The sequence below is a fragment of the Heterodontus francisci genome, chromosome 17, assembly GCF_036365525.1.
Source record: "Heterodontus francisci isolate sHetFra1 chromosome 17, sHetFra1.hap1, whole genome shotgun sequence".
Taxonomy (NCBI): Eukaryota; Metazoa; Chordata; class Chondrichthyes; order Heterodontiformes; family Heterodontidae; genus Heterodontus; species Heterodontus francisci.
The window spans coordinates 74,121,250-74,140,387 of NC_090387.1; the positions used below are offsets into that span (position 1 = coordinate 74,121,250).

The 19,138-nt window shown below is 44.0% G+C and overlaps 2 protein-coding genes across 3 annotated transcripts in view; one reads left to right on the forward strand and one right to left on the reverse strand.

Moving 5' to 3' along the window:
- The window catches only part of slc7a6os (solute carrier family 7 member 6 opposite strand), a 73,988-nt gene that overhangs the window by 38,001 nt on the left and 16,849 nt on the right, over window positions 1–19,138 (forward strand). The window lies entirely within an intron of this gene.
- LOC137379062 (Y+L amino acid transporter 2-like) overlaps window positions 5,858–19,138 on the reverse strand; it is a 155,107-nt gene continuing 141,826 nt past the window's right edge. For both annotated transcript variants that reach the window (XM_068049681.1, XM_068049680.1), the window contains exons 7-10: window positions 13,055–13,151; window positions 10,829–10,978; window positions 8,953–9,136; window positions 5,858–7,403 (exon numbers count right to left, since the gene is read on the reverse strand). In XM_068049681.1, coding sequence (XP_067905782.1) covers window positions 7,270–7,403; window positions 8,953–9,136; window positions 10,829–10,978; window positions 13,055–13,151 — 565 coding nt within the window. In that variant the 3' untranslated portion in view covers window positions 5,858–7,269. The remainder of the gene's footprint in view (window positions 7,404–8,952; window positions 9,137–10,828; window positions 10,979–13,054; window positions 13,152–19,138) is intronic.

Genomic DNA, 19,138 nt, shown 5'->3' on the forward strand with positions numbered 1-19,138 from the left:
ACTGGTTCTAAATTGCCATCTTGATTTCCTCACAGATGTTGCTTCCTGAAAACTGCTATAATGGTTCTTGACTGTCTGGCATCTTTGCCATCCTCGTGCAAGCTTGAGCTAATTCTCTTTCCCTCGTCTATCTCGGCCCCCCTCCAGGCCTGCAACAAGTCTCCACCCCTCACTGGCATGATTTCCTGGCTGAAGTTGGGGAACCTGTTTACAGCAGTGACTTGAGCTTTGGTGGAACCTATAGCTGAGGACAGTGGTGCATCTCTGGCATGGGTGGAAATCCCACCTCCCAGATGTTGACACCATCCTTTGACCAAATGTGTTTTCTGTTGAATGTAGCTGTATCAAGGAATTTACTCTTAAGCCCCTTTTCTGACTTCATTTTCTACTCCCAACTATTCCCATGCATAATGGATGATGGTCGACCAGTTAGTTATGTCAAATGTGGGTGTTCCACTGACCATAATGCTTATCAATGATTTTTTTTAATGCAGATAAAATGTGGAAATTCACGTCAGCTGTGATTCAGTTGGTAACCCACTTGCCATTGAGTCAGAGTTTGTGGGTTCAAGTTCCACTTCAGAGACTTGCACACAAAATCTAGGCTGATACTCCAGTGCAGCACTGAAGGATTGCTGCACTGATGGAGTTGCCGTCTTTCAGTTAAGTTGTTAGAACGAACCCCCTCTCAGGTGAGCATAGAAGATCCATTAGCTCTATAAGGGAGCTCTCCCCTAGTGTTCCTGGCCAATATTTATCCCTCAACCAACGTAACTCAAAAACAGCTTATGTGGTCGTTATTTAGTTACTTTTTTTGGGACTTTGCTGCACCCAAATTAGTTGCCACATTGCCTACAGTGCAACAGAGACTGCGCTTTAAAAGTACTTCATTGGTTGTAAAGTGCTTTAGGATATCCTGAGGTTGTGAAAGGCACTATATAAATGCAAGTATTTCTTTCATTTCTAGAAGTGTGGGGAGTTGGGGGCAGTGAGGAGGAGATTGGTGATCAGCAGGTCTTCATGCAGGAACACTATTAGCTCAGCAGGTACAGCTGCATAAAAATAACCAGTGGTACAGCAGTTAAAAGCTATACAGCCAAATGGGTGATCAATTATCTACCTCACGTGCCAAGTAATGTTCTATTTGGGTTTCATAAGATTGTGACAGCTGAGCCAACAGCATAAGATCAGAGCGAAGTGTCAGAATAACTAATTTCTTTCAGCCATGAAGTTGTGGTCCAATACCAGTATTGGTTGACAGTGTGTTCGGAATATCTAATTCAGAAATAACAATATTTTGAAACCAATTCATCTCGTTCAATAGCTGGACCATGGTGTCTATCTTTCCAATTCAAGAAGTAATATGATGAATTTGTGATTTTTTAAAAACTGATCATTCACTGGGGATATTGTTACTTTGACCTCGTCAGCAGACGTGGTCTCTTCAGACTACTAGAAAAGATCGGATGTCCACCAAAGCTACTAAGTATCATCACCTCATTCCATGACAATATGAAAGGTACAATTCAGCATAGTGGTGCCTCATCAGACCCCTTTCCTATCCTGAGTGGCGTGTAACAGGGCTGGGTTCTCGCACCTACACTGTTAGGGATTTTCTTCTCCCTGCTGCTCTCACATGCATTCAAGTCTTCAGAAGAAGGAATTTTCCTGCACGCAAGATCAGGTGGCAGGTTGTTCAACCTTGCCCGTCTAAGAGCGAAGACCAAAGTATGGAAAGTCCTCATCAGGGAACTCCTCTTTGCTGACGATGCTGCATTAACATCTCACACTGAAGAGTGTCTGCAGAATCTCATCGACAGGTTTGCGGCTGCCTGCAACGAATTTGGCCTAACCATCAGCCTCAAGAAAACGAACATCATGGGACAGGACGTCAGTAATGCTCCATCCATCAATATCGGCGACCACGCTCTGGAAGTGGTTCAAGAGTTCACCTACCTAGGCTCAACTATCACCAGTAACCTGTCTCTCGATGCAGAAGTCAACAAGCACATGGGAAAGGCTTCCACTGCTATGTCCAGACTGGCCAAGAGTGTGGGAAAATGGCGCACTGACACGGAACACAAAAGTCCGAGTGTATCAAGCCTGTGTCCTCAGTACCTTGCTCTATGGCAGCGAGGCCTGGACAATGTATGTCAGCCAAGAGCGACGTCTCAATTCATTCCATCTTCGCTGCCTCCGGAGAATACTTGGCATCAGGTGGCAGGACCGTATCTCCAACACAGAAGTCCTCGAGGCGGCCAACATCCCCAGCTTATACACCCCCTGAGTCAGCGGCGCTTGAGATGGCTTGGCCATGTGAGCCGCATGGAAGATGGCAGGATCCCCAAGGACACATTGTATAGCGAGCTCGCCACTGGTATCAGACCCACCAGCCGTCCATGTCTCCGCTTTAAAGACGTCTGCAAACGCGACATGAAGTCCTGTGACATTGATCACAAGTTGTGGGAGTCAGTTGGCAGCGATCGCCAGAGTTGGCGGGCAGCCATAAAGGCGGGGCTAAAGTGTGGCGAGTCGAAGAGACTTAGTTGGCAGGAAAAAGACAGAAGCGCAAGGGGAGAGCCAAGTGCGAAACAGCCCTGACAACCAATTTTATCTGCAGCACCTGTGGAAGAGTCTGTCACTCTAGTATTGGCCTTTATAGCCACTCCAGGAACTGCTCCACAAACCACTGACCACCTGCAGGCGCTTACCCATTGTCTCCCGAGACATGGAGGCCAAAGAAGAAGTTTGTCACATTCACATGCTATTGAAGATTAACCTTTAGTTTTGAAAAGCAAGGGGCCAGTTCTCCTTTCTCCTAAGTTTCGGGAGTGTTCTGTTTGCAGGAATAAAGGAAACAAGAGGGTGGCGACCTGTCCTTCTGCATCTCTGCTACTTTTAAATTGCCCTGGGTTTCTAGATGTGCCGTTTCTGTTAATGTATATATGAGTCAGGTCCGTAAGATCTGTGGGAAGGAGTCACATGAATTATTTTCTGATCTGTCAAAATAGTGATGTTTTTTCCTGCATCCAGCCTGGTGGCCTATAGAGTCATAGAGTTATACAGCACAGAAACAGGCCCTTCGGCCCGCCTTGTCCACGCAGCCATCAAGCCTTTCTATTCTAATCCCATTTTCAAGCACTTGGCCCATAGCCTTGTATGCTATGGCATTTCAAGTGTTCATCTCAATACTTCTTAAATGTAGTGAGGATTCCTGCCTCTACCATCCCTTCTGGCAGTGTGTTCCAGATTCCAACCACCCTCTGGGTGAAAAATGTTTTCTTCAAATCCCCTCTAAACCTCCTGCCCCTTGCCTTAAATCTATGCCCCTTGGTTATTGGCACCTCCACTAAGGGAAAAAATTTCTTCCTATCTACCCTATAATTTTCTGCCCTCATAATTTTGTATACCTCAATCAAGTCCCCTCTCAGCCTTCTCTGCTCTAAGGAAAACAACCCTCGCCTATCCAGTCTCTCTTCATAGCTGAAATGCTGCAGCCCAGGCAACATCCTCGTGAATCTCCTCTGCACCCTCTCCAGTGCAATCACATCCTTCCTATAGTGTGGCAACCAGAACTGTACACAGTACTCCAGAAGTGGCCTAACTAGCGTTTTATATAGCTCCATCATAACCTCCCTGCTCTTATATTCTATGCCTTGGCTAATAAAGGCAAATATCCCATATGCCTCCCTATCTACCTGTGCTGCTGCCTTCAGTGATCTATGGACATGTATACCAAGGTCCCTCTGACCTTCTGTACTTCCTAGGATCCTACCATCCATTGTATATTCCCTTGCCTTGTTAGTCCTCCCAAAACGCATCACCTCACACTTCTCAGGATTAAATTCCATTTGCCACTGCTCTGCCCATTTTACCAGCCCATCTATATAGTCCCATAATCTACGGCTATCCTCCTCACTATTTACGACAGCACCAATTTTCATGTTATCTGCGAACTTACTGATCATACCTCCTATATTCATGTCTAAATCATTAATGTACACTACAAACAGCAAGGGTCGCAGTACCGATCCCTGTGATACACCACTGGTCACATGCTTCCGCTCCCAAAAACAACCCTCGACCATCACCCTCTGCCTCCTGCCATGAAGCCAATTTTGGATCCAATTTGCCAAATTGCCCCAGATCCCATGGACTCTTACCTTCTTGATCAATCTCCCATGCGGGACCTTATCAAAAGCCTTACTGAAGTCCATGTAGACTACATCAACTGCTTTACCCTCATCTACACACCTAGTCACCTCCTCAAAATATTCAAATTTGTTCGACATGATCTCTCCCTGACAACGCCATGCTTCTCCAAGTGGAGATTAATCCTATCTCTCAGGATTTTTTCCCAATAGTTTCCCTATCACCGATGTTAGACTTGCAGGTCTGTAATTACCTGGTTTATCCCTACTACCCTTCTTGAATCATGGTACCACATTCGCTGTCTTCTAGTCCTCTGGCACTTTTCCCTGACCAGAGAGGATTTGAAAATTTGTCATAGCTCCTGCAATCTCCTCCCTTGCCTCACATAGCAGCGTGGGATACATCTCATCTGGACCTGGGGATTTATCCACTTTCAAGGCTGCTAATACCTCCTCCCTTTCAATGCTAATTTGTTCAAGTATATCACAATCCCCCTCTCTAATCTCTACACCTACTCCATAGTGAACACAGATGAAAAGTATTCATTCAAAACCTCACCTATGTTTTCCGATTCCACACACAGATTGTCACTTTGGTCCTTAATGAGCCGTACTCTTTCCCTGGTTATCCGCTTTCCCTTAATATACTTATAAAATGCCTTGGAATTTCCTTCATCATGCCCCCTCTTCGCTCTCCTAATTACTTTTTTAAGTACTCCCCACTACACTTTCTATACTCCTCGAGGGCCTCCGCTATTTTCAGCTGTCTGAATCTGCCATAAGCCTCCTTTTCTTATCCTTATCCAAACCCTTGACATCCAGGGTTCCTGGACTTATTTGGTTCTACCCTTCACCTTTATGGGAATATGTTGGCCCTGAACTCTCATTGTTTCCTTTTTTAATAACTCCCACTGGTCTGATGTAGACTTTCCTACAAGTAGCTGCTCCCAGTCCACTTTGGCCAGATCCTGTTTTATCATATTGAAATTGGCCTTCCCCCAATTCAGTGCCTTTATTTCTGGTCCATCTTTGTCCTTTTCCAAAGCTACCTTAAATCTTACAGAGTTATAGCCACTATCCTCGAAATGCTCCCCCACTGACACTTCTACCACTTTTCCGGCTTCATTCCCTAGAATTAGTTCCAGTACCGCCCCTTCCCTTGTAGTACTTTCTAAGTGCTAGTTCAAAATGCTCTCCTGGATGCACTTTAAGAATTCCGCCCCCTTTAAACCTTTTGCACTAAGACTATCCCAGTTAATATTGGGGAAGTTGAAATCCCCTACTATTGTTACCCTATTATTTTTACGTCTCTCTGTGATTTTCCTACATATCTGCTCTTCTATCTCTCCCTGAGTGTTTGGAGGCCTATAATAAAGTGATTGCCCCCTTTTTCATTTTTAGGTTCTACCCATATGGCCTCATTTGGGGAACTTTCTAAGACATCATCCCTCCTTACTGGAGTAATTGACTGCTTGATCAATAGTGCAATGCCACCTCCTCTTTTACATCCTCCCCCCGCACCCCCCCCCCCCCCCCCCCCCCCCCATCATGCCTGAAGATTCTATGTGGAGGATGCTTTTGATTTTAAAAATGAAGATGAACTCAACAGATTTTTTCTTGTGTATTTAGACAGACATCTGTATTTAAATCTAAACCTGTACCTCAGCATACCTTGTTAATAGCAAAGCAGTAAGTCAAGCATTTTTATTTAACAGCCTTTTTTCTATTGTTACAGAAGAAAAACGTTTTAGAAAGGAATAAAATACAGACTCATTACAAAATGATGTACTATGGTAACCTTGGGTAGTTCAAATGTCTCTCACTAAAGTTAAAATGATTCAGGTCAGCAAATTGGGAATACATTCTGTCTTGTACTTAAAAGAAAATAATCTCTCTCGGGAGTTATAACAGTCAATTCATATTTTTGTGTCATACAATTTGAAATGGTGCATAATGTGATTTTGCTGTTTGGATGTACATTAATCAGAGTAAAAGTACTCAACTGAGTAGTCAACCTGTACCCCAAAGTATTTTTCTCTGGTTCCAGTGCTATTTTTTTTAATGAGTACTTGTAGCGGACAGAAAGCAGGACATCTAAGGAAATTGAGACAGAGGTGGTTTGGAGTGAAGTGTTTGTGAAGTTCTGAGAAATTACATTGTCATCTCACCTAACAAAATTACAGCTTAATTTTATGCCATACTATATTAAAGAACCACTTCATTCAACATGTTCTGTAATAGCCTTAGTTCCTTTTCTGTGGAATTCAGCTGTTTAAACTGCAGGATATATTCCAAAGCAGCAACAGTTTGAAAGTCTCAAGGTGTAGCTTTATTTTGTTTTCTAAATGCTGGATTTTCCTTAATCATAAGGAAGGGCCATGTAGACCAGCAAGTGGGAGATCAAATATCTGAACTGTAAGGACAACCAAAAAAAAGGCAGCTGAAATTGCCTGCAGCAAGGGTTACCTTGCTGCCATGGCACTACTGCCCCAGCTCTTGCGAAGGCAGTAGTGCCATCACATTTAATGCTGCTGCTGAACTTGGGGCTGTCAACAGTGGCAATGTTATAAGTTAAATGCAGTGTAAGTCAACATATTACAAACAAAGAAAACTTTTGGAAACTACTATATCACTATTGAAGGTGGAAAAAGTTGGACAGGACAAATATTTCAGCAAATAGATAAGCAATAAAATACTGCAATCCAAGTTCCAGTGCAAAGGACTCAAAACTACTGAATAACACTCCATATGGAGGCTGTAACTTTTCCTTGTAACTTAGTACCCTGTTAGGGATAGGGTGAGACACTGATACCTTTAGAAATACTGGAACATTAATTACCTTGCACTTGCCTGTAATTTACAACCTTCTCTCTAATGAACCCTGCAACAAGTAAGTCTCTCAGATTTTCTTAACACTTGGTTTTAGATGATATTAATTGAATGTTTTTGGGATGTTGCTAAAATAAAACAAACTGCTTAAATATTAATTAAGATTCAACTTGGAGAGCAGAATAAAATCTCTTGCCACGTAGTTCACAGTGTAAAATATAGGGAAGCATAGGAATTAGCAGACTTGATGCTGATCAAATTATTCAGTCTGACATCAAGCTCAAATATTTCAGGTTTTTTCAAGAGGTTCAGTTGGTGATTTTCTTGTCATCTCTATCTTAACAGCCAGCTGCTGTTCTAGCTCATCACCCTTCTCGACCTCAGAACAGTAAAGGAGCAGTTGTAAGTATTTCATCGTGTTAGCTGTGGAGAAAAAGAGTAGTTCTTGTTCAGAATCCAAAAATGGGAAAAGGAAACAAATTATCTACTCATATAAAATTTCCATCTTCATGTTTTATAACTTCATGGCCTCACTCTTCCACATCTCTAATTTCTCTCTCTTTCACCCTGACAACCCCACAGAATGCAATTCCTCTGACTCTGGCTTCTCAGACTGCCCCCACCACTGGCGGCCATGCCTTCAGCCACCTAGGCACCATGCATTAGAATTTACTCCATAAACCTCTCCACCTCCTTTAATACCCCTCATTAAAACCCATTCTTCCAGCAAGCATTTGGTTACCCCTCCTAATATCTCACCCTTTGGCTTGGTGTCTTTTTTGAATATGCTTCTGTGAAGCACCTTTAGGGCATTTTTCTATGTTAAAGGTGCTATCTAAATGCAAGTGGTGTAACTCTGTGATGCAACAATAGGATTAGACTCAAGTATCATGCTTCTTGCATGACACTGTTGATGTGTATGAATGACAAATAACCTCTTCGTCATGTTACCAGAATGTGGATTATACCTGTAAAATTCTATCCAAACAAACAGCAAATAACCTGAAAAGAGGAGGGGAGAGGAAAAAAAAATGATGGAAAAGAAGGAAGAAAGAAACATGATTTGAGTGGCCGTAGTTATTGCCTCACTTCCAAACTATTGTATTTCAGCTGTCAACTAGGTTTTCTTAATTTTGCATAAATTGAAACAATAATTAAAATTCTCTTCTAATTATTTAGTGAATGCATCCATTGTCAAGTCCTAATTCCACCTGTTCATGAAAAGCATTGAGAATTACAGAGGATATTACTATTAAATCCGTTCAATTTTTGTTAGGAATCAGTTGATGGCTTACGTATGTGAGAACAGGATTGTTTTCAGCATGCGAATGACAGCATTTAATCCATTTCGCTTGGACTGGTTGTAAATAAGTCTTTAACTTTTATTAATTTTTCTGTGAACCTTTGGGCAGACTGGTGAGGGGTTTTATTAAGCTTTGACTCATGCTGCTCATACACCAGCTATTTTCCCCCAGTAGTGTGACAAAAAGAAAGACTAGGATTTATATAGTGCCTTTCTCAACCACTGGACATCTCAAAGTGCTTACGCCTCTGAGTCAAAAGGTTGTGGGTTCAAGTCCTACTCCTGGTCTTGAGCATAAAATTCAAGGATGACGCTCCAGTGCAGTACTGAGGGACTGTTGGAGGTGCAGTCTTTTGGATGAGTTATTAAACTAAGGCCCTGTCTGCCCTCTCAAGTGGACATAAAAGATCCCATGGAACTATTTCAAAGAAGAGCAGGGGAGTTCCTCAATCGACCTCGCAAAAACATTACCTAATCAACATCACAAACAGACTAAGAACTTCATTTTGGCTTCAATCTTGCTATCATTATATTTTCTGAAATAGACGGTATGGCTACAGCAAATTTTATGCTATAAACGTATTTAACAGATGATTGAGTTTTAAGGAAACTAATAGTCACCAAAGAGCTCATTATTTACCAAGCATGGTGGTTAAATCTGCTACCTACCTGTAATTCTTTGGCTAGCAGCAGACCATTTGAATTTTAACAGCAAGTATCTCAAGATGTAGATTGGTATTCCGGTCAATCCAATTGCAATCCCAATCAGGGAATGAATACTGTCGTTGTATGCGGGCACTGCTATCAGGCCTGCGGTGCATAGACAGAATAAAATTGGGAAAAACAGGTTGATCTGATGGGAGAGTGAGAAAAGAGATCAAACTTCCAAAAAGAAATTTAGTCCAGACAATTACAAGCTGCATATTGAATTGCAAATTAGCTACCTACAATCAGGATATTGGAATACTGCATTCAGTTCTGGGCCCCAAACCTCAGGAAAGATAAACTGACAATCAAGACAGTGCAGTGCAGATTCAGGGCTAAAAAGATTAAGTTATGAGGGCAGATTGCATAGACTGGGCTCGTATTCCCTTGAGTATAGAAGATTAAGGAGTGACTTGATTGAGTTGTTCAAAATGATTAAAGGATTTGATAGGATAGATAGAGACTATTTCCTCTGGTGGGGGAGTCCAGAACAAGGGCACATAACCTTGAAGTTAGAGTTAAGTTGTTGAGGGATAAAAGCAGGAAGCACTAATGGTCCTGGTGTTCTTTTGCTTTCTTCCCCAAAAAGATGTTGCAGCGAGATCAATGAAAATTTCGAAACAGATTTTTGTTCAGCAAGTGTATTAAGGGATATGGAACCAAGGTAGTTAAATTGAGTTAAGGTACATACTGGCCATGATCTAGTTGGTGGAATGAGCTTGAGGGGCTGAGTGGGTTACTTATGTTTCTAAGACTACTCTGACTTATCTGAGACAGTTTACCTACCATTACTTCAGAGATCCCTCAAAGATCTCTTGATATACAGCACTGCACTTCATGTTATAAACTATTCACAATAAAATATCCTTAATGTAGACATTATATATATATAATATATATATATATATATATATATAGAAAGGTCAACTGAGAGAACCAGTAACTTAATGCATTCTCTGTTCTGTAATGGAAAATACAAGTGTTTATTTGTAAACAAAAAATAAATCAAACTAAATGAGCAGTTCTTTAATGCCTATTGAGTTGCAGGGTTTGGAAAATGTTTTAGTCTCTGCCTAGCTTTATCTCTCAAAAAGAAAGCTTTGATCTTAAGTTCTAGAAAGTAATTAATCCAATAACATTTTCAAAAATTACATCCCCCACTCTTGCTGTTAAGGTACTTCACACAACTGGCAATTCTTCCTATGTGAGCTTGGGAAGCAACATAGCAAAACTTGGTCCTGTTATCACTCACATCTGTGCATGTACTTTTTAGCAGGAGTCACTGGGTAGTAATTAAGAGCTGAACCTCCAGATGATTTTTTTTCTTCATGCTGCACCAGGGAGTAAGGCCACTTGTAATGCTCCAAATATTGCTTGGGGCTAGGTTGGCTAACTCAGCAAAGACCAATGGTCAAACAGCTAGTGCATCTAGTTTCATGCAGTGGTTCATTAATATATGCTAAGCAGTTTGTTTCCCCCCCTCTTTTTTAACAATATTCTCCTTTTCCAGAAGGCATTTACTCCTCGCTTGGGTATGGTTCTAAGATGTCTGACCGTGATGATGTGAATATCTGCATGCTTTCCCACAGGGGCATCACAGTCAAGCCTGACACTGTTCTCATTTGACACCCACATGTACACTTTCCAGCAGAGTTTAGTGGGTAATGATTACAACAGGAACCCTGATTGATTTTTCTCTTACCTAACCCAGGGTGCAGAGGCCAATTGTACATATCCCCAGTCTAACATTAGTGAGCCACACAAAATGAGATTTGTAATATCCTGGTCTGCATGGCTGAGCTATTTATTGGATAACTCTTGGATTTTTACTTGTGTTTACCTTGATAGGCCTGGTTCTGTTTGGCTGCTTCCAGCGCAGGTAGATTTGTCCAACAACAGCCAGTCCAATAAAGAACCAATAACTGAAGCTAAAATAGTAGATGAGTTGAAATATGTCCTCTACAATTAGGAAGGTCAATGCTGCTGCACCCTGCCAACAATGAACATTATCATCAGACAAAAATTAGAATAGTAACAACTCTGAGGTATCTTTATTCTGTTATTTTATTTAAAGAACTCTATGTTGAAAAAAGATACACTTAAAATATTGAGTGAAGCAGTTTAAAAAATGCCAAATCCTTTGCACACCTTATTGGGTATCCTTGTCACGAGGTCACTCTTCAACATTACTAAGGCAGAGGCAGTTCCTCAGTGCTTCCATGGAAAGAAATGCAGCCAGTGACTTTGGATTAGCCCGAGAGTTGATCTAGATAAACCCAACCAGAGCCAACCATGATACTGGCTGAGTATGGAGCATATGCAGTTGATACCCAAGGTTGGGTGACATGGAAGTCAGCTGCCAGGCTATTCTAAAGTTGTAGCCCCATTGTTTTCAATGGAGGGGTCCTAGGAATGCACAAAGCTTGGTGTCACTGGAGCAACCTGTAAGTTAGGAGTCCCATCCTGGTTAAAACTGAGATAGACATTTTCCAAAAAAACCAACCCAGTCTGGCTTTGACATTCCAGTTGGGGACAAGATAGAGTCCTGGCACATATCTGGAAAATGAGATTGACCCTGTTTCTGCCAGGCTGTGTCCCATGCTTCATCTTGCCATTTTCCACAGGCACTGAGATCTACCCATGCCCCCTTATCATGAGCGAAGGAGGTGTGACTGGGGAGTTCCCACTCAAGTCTGCAAGAAGGCACCAAATATTTACTAGGGAAAGGTAAAAGATCCAGGAGAGGATCAGTTTCCTTACTGAAGTGTCCCACTTGCTCCATCCGGATCAGATGAACAGAAGTAGAGATGGTTCTTCAGGTGCTCCTCTCCATCAGTGAAGCAGTGTGGTGTCACTGACAGTTCTTCAGTGATTCAGGCTGGGTGGTGTGAAGTAGCCAAGCAAATAACCCTATACCTAGCACTTGAAATTAAGCTTCTGAAAGAAAGAAAGACTTGAATTTTATATAGTGCATTTCACAGCTTCGGGACATCCCAAAGTGCTTTGGAACCAATGAAGTACTTTTGATATGTAGACACTGTTGGAATATTGGAATGTCCGGCTTGAGACTAGAGCAGGTAGCAATTTCTAAACCTCTATCTTTTTTAAAAGAACATTTTTTTTCAATGTATCATGGGAAAGTACTTGAAATAAAAAATACACTTCAGAAGTACTTCATTGGCTGTAATGTGCTATCGAATGTCCTGAAATCGTGAAAGGTGCTATATATATGCAAGTTCTTTTCTTTTAGAAGAACATCTAAATTCATGTAAGCTAGTTATTATTAATCAGATAAAATTGAAAACTGTATAGAATAGCAGTTATATTACAAGGAGTTATTTTGTCCCAGGCCTGTGATAAACACACACACTATCTGGATAAATAGACTAATGCTAGTTCAGGCCAGCAATTTTTTTTTTTTCTTGACTTTTTTTGGACCACTTTTCACCCCATCCCACGTTTCATTGTTCTGCTTTTCTCAAAAGCTAATACAATAGTTTGTCCCGGATGTCTGATAGTGGCAACATTGAATTGGTCCCCAGATGTTCAAAATTTGCTAATGGTGACCTCTCACACCACTCTCAAATTTCAGTTCTTTATATGAAGCATCTTGGCTTCTGCTCTATTTCTTGTAATGACATGGCTGAAATTGAAACAATTCTATGTTGGGGAATCATGACAGAATTAGACCTTCTTCTTTTTCTTTCTTCTTTTGGGCCTCCTTATCTCGAGAGACAATGGATACGCGCCTGGAGGTGGTCAGTGGTTTGTATGGAGTGACCTCTCCATGGCGCATGCCTGGGCAAATTTATGGAGGTTGAGAGTTGCCCAGTCGTCAAAACCCCCCTCTCGGCCTTTCTGGTGGGGTCCAAAGGAGTGCAGGACACGACGTTTGGCACCAGTATGGCTACACAGCACATAAAAAAGACACTTGCTGCTGCCGTTATGAAACACATGACTTGTCAGTACTGACATTCTGTAACTAGCACACAAGTCAAAATTTTTCATTGTCACTGCAGTTGGATATAAAAGATATGTGATGACAGTGGTGAGACTGAATTCTTACATTTATGAGTAGTGCTGGGACTGGTGTGAGTCGTTTCACGTGGATCATTGACAGTATTTGAGGGAGGTGACCTTCACGGGCTGCAACAAAGTACAACCTAACAGGATAAGAAAAAAACATACTTCTGTGAAAGAATATACTTTTTTGTTACTTGATTCTAGCTCGTGTAATGTGATTTCTTCACATTTAATGCAGCCTACTGATAATTTAAAGCTGATTCTACACTTTAAAAATTTGAATTATTTAATGAATTAAGCAATGTAAAATGGGGAATTTAGTACAAAAAATTAATTATCTGATCATTTGAATTAAGTAACTTTGAATTATGAGTAGATTGCATGTGTTTCACAAAAGGGTTGGAACAGCTATAGTGATAGGGGATTCTATCGTAAGGGGTGTAGATAGGCGTTTCTGTGGCCACAAATGAGACTCCAGGATGGTATGTTGCCTCCCTGGTACTAGGGTCAATGATGTCTCGGAGCGGCTGCAGGACATTCTGAAAGGGGAGGGTGAGCAGCCAAAGGTCGTGGTCCATATTGGTACTAACGACATAGGCAGGAAGATGAGGTCCTGCAAAGTGAATAAAGGGAGTTAGGCAGAAGGTTAAAAAGCAGGACCTCTAAGGTTGTAATCTCATGATAACTCCTTGTGCCACGTGCTAGTGAGGGTAGGAATAGGAGGATTAGGCAAATGAATGCGTGGCTGAAGAGCTGGTGTAGGCGGGAAGGCTTCAGCTACTGGATCATTGTGATCTCTTCTGGTGCAGAGGTGACCTGTACAAAAAGGACGGGTTGCACCTAAACTGGAGGGGGACCAATATCCTTGTGGGGAGGTTTGCTAGTACTACTCGGGAGGGTTTAAACTAGTCTTGCAGTGGGGTGGGACCCAAAGTAGTAGTCTCTCCGATGAGATAGATGAGGCAAATGTAGAGGTTAAAGCCAGCAAGTCCAGTAGACAGGCCGGGCAGGGGCAAGACAGGGAGCGTGAAAGGTCTGGTCGGCTAAACTGCATTTACATTAATGCAAGAAGTCTTACAGGTAAGGCAGATGAATTCAGAGCATGGATCGGTACATGGGATTGTGATATTATAGATATTACGGAAATGTGGTTGAGGGATGGGCAGGACTGGCAGCTCAATGTTCCGGGGTACTGATCCTTCCGGCGTAACAGAAGTGGAGGTAAGAGAGGAGGGGGAGTTGCACTATTGATTAGGGAGGACATCACGGCAGTACTTGGAGAGGATATCCCGGGGGGAATGTCCAGCGAGGCCATATGGGTAGAACTTAGAAATAAGAAAGGGGTGATCACTTCGATGGGATTATACTAAAGGCCCCCCAATAGTCAAAGGGAAGTGGAGGAGCATATATGTAGGGAAATCACAGACAGGTGTAGGAATTATAGGGTTGTAATAGTGGTGATTTTAACTTCCCTAATATTGACTGGGGCTGCCTTAGTGCTAAGGGATCAGATGGGGAAGAATTTGTTAAGTGTGTCCAGGATAGTTTTCTGAAGCAGTATGTGGAAGGCCCTACTAGAGAAGGGGCTACACTCGACCTCCTCTTGGGAAATGAGGATGAGCAGGTGGTTGACGTATCAGTGGGGGAGCACTTTGGGACCAGTGACCATAACTCTATTAGCTTCAAGATGGTTATGGAAAAGGATAGGACTGGTCCTCAGGTTGAAGTCCTAATTGGGGGAAGGCTAATTTCGATGGCATCAGACAGGAACTCTCAAAAGATGAATGGGAGAGGCTGTTTACAGGTAGAGGGACGTCTGGCAAGTGGGAGGCTTTGAAAAGTGAGACAGGAAGAGTTCAGGGCCGGCATGTTCCTGTTAGATGGAAGGGCAAGGCTGGCAAGTTTAGGGAACCTTGGTTGACTAGGGATATTGAGGGTCTGGTCAGGACAAAGAAGGAGGCATATGTCAGGTATAGGCAGCTGGGATTGAGCGAGTCTCTCAAGGAGTATAGGGGATGTAGGACTACACTTAAGAAGGAAATTAGGAGGGCGAAAAGGGGCCATGAGATTTTCCTGTCAGATAAGATAAAGGAGAATCCATTTTTTTAATTCATTCATGGGATGTGGCTGTCACTGGCCAGGCCAGCATTTATTGCTCATCCCTAATTGCCCTTGAGAAGGTGGTGGTGAGCTGCCTTCTTGAACCACTGCAGTCCATTTGGGGTAGGTACACCCACAGTGCTGTTAGGAAGGGAGTTCCAGGATTTTGACCCAGCGACAGTGAAGGAACAGCGATATAGTTCCAAGTCAGGAGGTGTGTGACTTGGAGGGGAACTTGCAGGTGATGGTGTTCCCACATATCTGCTGCCCTTGTCCTTCCAGGTTGCAGAGGTCACGGGTTTGGAAGGTGCTATCTAAGGAGTCTTGGTGCATTGCTGCAGTGCATCTTGTAGATGGTACACACTACTGCCACTGTGCGTTGGTGATGGAGGGAGTGAATGTTTGTAGCTGGGGTGCCGATCAAGCAGGCTGCTTTGTCCTGGATGGTGTTGAGCTTCTTGAGTGTAGTTGGAGCGGCACCCATCCAGGCAAGTGGACAGTAGTCCATCACACTCCTGACTTGTGCCTTGGAGATGGTGGACAGGCTTTGGGGAGTCAGGAGGTGAGTTACTCGCCTCAGGATTCCTAGCCTCTGACCTGCTCTTGTAGCCACGGTATTTATATGGCTACTCCAGTTCAGTTTCTGGTCAATGGTAATTCCCAGGATGTTGATAGTGGGGGATTCAGCGATGGTAATGCCTTTGAATGTCAATGGAGGATGGTTAGAATCTCTCTTGTTGGAGATGGTCATTGCCTGGCACTTGTGTGGCGCGAATATTACTTGCCACTTATCAGCCCAAGCCTGGATATTGTCCAGGTCTTGCTGCATTTCTACACGGACTGCTTTAGTATCTGAGGAGTCAGGAATGATGCTGAACATTGTGTAATCATCAGCAAACATCCCCACTTCTGACCTTATGATTGAAGGAAGATGAAGCAGCTGAAGATGGTTGGACTTAGGACACCACCCTGAGGAACTCCTGCAGTGATGTCCTGGAGCTCAGATGATTGAGTTCCAGCAACCACAACCATCTTCCTTTGCGCTAGGTATGGCTCCAGCCAGTGGAGGGTTTTCCACCTGATTCCCATTGACCTCAGTTTTGCTAGGGCTCCTTGATGCCATACTCGGTCAAATGCTGCCTTGATGTCAAGGGCAGTCACTCTCACCTCACCTTTTGAGTTCAGCTCTTTTGTCCATGTTTGAACCAAGGCTGTAATGAGGTCAGGAGCTGAGTGACCCTGGCGGAACCCAAACTGAGCATCACTGAGCAGGTTATTGCTAGGCAAGTGCCGCTTGATGGCACTGTTGATGACACCTTCCATCACTTTACTGATGATTGAGAGTAGGCTGATGGGGTGGTAATTGACCGGGTTGGACTTGTCCTGCTTTTTGTGTACAGGACATACCTGGGCAATTTTCCACATTGCAGGGTAGATGCTAGTGTTGTAGCTGTACTGGAACAGCTTGGCTAGGGGCACAGTCTATTAGGAAGGATGCGAGCATAAGAGGGGTGACAATCCCAGGCAGTGGAGGCACTCCGGTTAAAACCTCCCTGTACATGGATGACGTCGCCGACTTTTGCTCGGATCCACTGTCCGTTCGCAGACTGATGAGCATCTGCGACCAGTTCGAACTGGCCTCGGGAGCCAAAGTTAACCACGGCAAGAGCGAGGCCATGTTCTTCGGGAACTGGGTTGACCGATCCTTTGTCCCCTTCACCGTCAGGTCAGACTACCTGAAGGTGGTGGGGATATGTTTCAGAAGGGCCAGAGCGTGTACCAAAACCTGGGAGGAGCGACTAGCCAAGATACAACACAAGTTGAGCATGTGGGGGCAGCGATCTCTCTCCATTGTGGGTAAGAACCTGGTCATCTGGTGCGAGGCGCTCACGTTGTTGCTGTACGTGGCGCTGGTCTGGCCCATACCCCACTCCTGCGCTGTGGCGGTCACCCGAGCCATTTTCCGCTTCATCTGGGGATCTAAAATGGAGCGGGTCCGGAAGGACATGAAGTTCAAACCTCTGGATAAGGGCGGGAAAAATGTACCCAACGTCGCCCTCATCCTGATGACCACTTTCGTGTGTGGCTGCATCAAGCTGTGTGTAGACCTCCAGTACGCAAACTCCAAGTGTCAGTAAGTGCTGAGGTTCTATCTGTCCCCGGTGTTGTGAAGGATGGGCCTGGTCACATTGCCGTGGAACGCTCCATGCAGTTGGCCGTGCCGTACCACCTATCCTTCGTGGAGCAGTTTCTACGGAAAAACACCTTTGACCACCGATCCATCAGGCAGTGGTCTGCACGGAATGTCCTCAAGGCCCTGCGGGAAAAGGAGACGGTGGATCCTGTCGGATGGTTCCCCGAGCAGACCGCCAAAGTCATTTGGCGGAATGCTTCATCACCAGAACTTTCAAACAAGCACCAAGATGTAGCTTGGCTGGTGGTGAGAAGAACCCTCCCCGTCAGATCCTTCCTGCACGTCCGAAGTCTCACCCCCTCCGCACAATGCCTTTGAAGTAGCTGTGGTGGGGAAGAGACGGTTGCCATCTCATTCTGGAATGTGTCTTTGCAAAGCAGGTGTGGAAAGAGATGCAGTGGTTTTTGTCGAGGTTCATCCCAAGCAGCTCTGTAACACAGGAGTAGGTGCTCTACGGGCTGTTCCCAGGGACACACACCGAGATAAACATCAACTGCTGCTGGAGGACTATCAATTCGGTGGAAGACGCCCTTTGGTCTGCCCAAATCTTGCTGGTCTTCCAGCGCAATGAGTTGTCCACGACCGAATGTTGCAGACTGGCACATTCCAAGGTCCAGGACTACGTGCTGAGGGACGCACTAAAGCTTGGGACAGCCGCAGCAAAGGCTCAATGGAGAAAGACCACCGTGTAAGGTCCCCCCACCAAGCTGAACTGAGGGGCTGGATCCATGGGAAACCCCTCGAACTGTATCGGGAAAATGTCGTGTGCTGTAAAATGTAAAAATGTATAGGGCACGACAAATGAAATGGAAGGGTTGTGAGGCAACTCATGATTGTATTGTAGGAAACTGATCTCCTTTGCACTGTTTGTATTTTTTGACTTGGTGCTGTTTGAAACTGTTTGGTAATGTATTTTTTTTTACAGATTTTTATGAATAAAGTATATTTTGGAAATTAAAAAAAAAATTTCCTCATTGCTGGGTAGATACCAGTGTTGTAGATGTACTGGAACAGCTTGGCTAGGGGTGCGGCAGGTTCTGGAGCACAGGTCTTCAGTACTATTTCCGGAATATTGTCAGGACCCATAGCTTTTGCAGTATCCAGTGCCTTCAGTCGTTTCTTGATATCACGCGGAGTGAATCGAATTGGCTGAGGTCTGGCATCTGTGATGCTGGGGACTTCAGGAGGAGGCCGAGATGGATCATCAACTTTGCACTTCTGGCTGAAGATTGTTGCAAATGCTTCAGCCTTATCTTTCGCACTGATGTGCTGGGCTCCCCCTTTCATTGAGGATGGGGATAATTGTGGAGCCACCTCCTCCAGTTAGTTGTTTATTTGTCCACCATCATTCACGGCTGGATGTGGCAGGTCTGCAGAGCTTAGATCTGGTCTGTTGGTTATGGGATCGCTTAGCTCTGTCTATCGCATGCTGCTTACGCAGTGTGGCACGCAGATAATCCTGTGTTGTAGCTTCACCAGGTTGACACCTCATTTTGAGGTATGCCTGGTGCTGCTCCTGGCATGCCCTCCTGCACTCTTCATTGAACCAGGGTTGGTCCCCTGGCTTGATGGTAATGATAGAGTGGGGGATATGCCGGGCCATGAGGTTACAGATTGTGGTTGAGTACAATTCTGCTGCTGCTGATGGCCCACAGCGCCTCATGGGATGCCCAGTTTTGCATTGCTAGATCTGTTTGAAATCTATCCCATTTAGCATGGTGGTAGTGCCACACAACACGATGGAAGGTATCCTCAATGTGAAGGCGGGACTTCGTCTCCACAAGGACTGTGCGGTGGTCACTCCTACCAATACTATCATGGACAGATGCATCT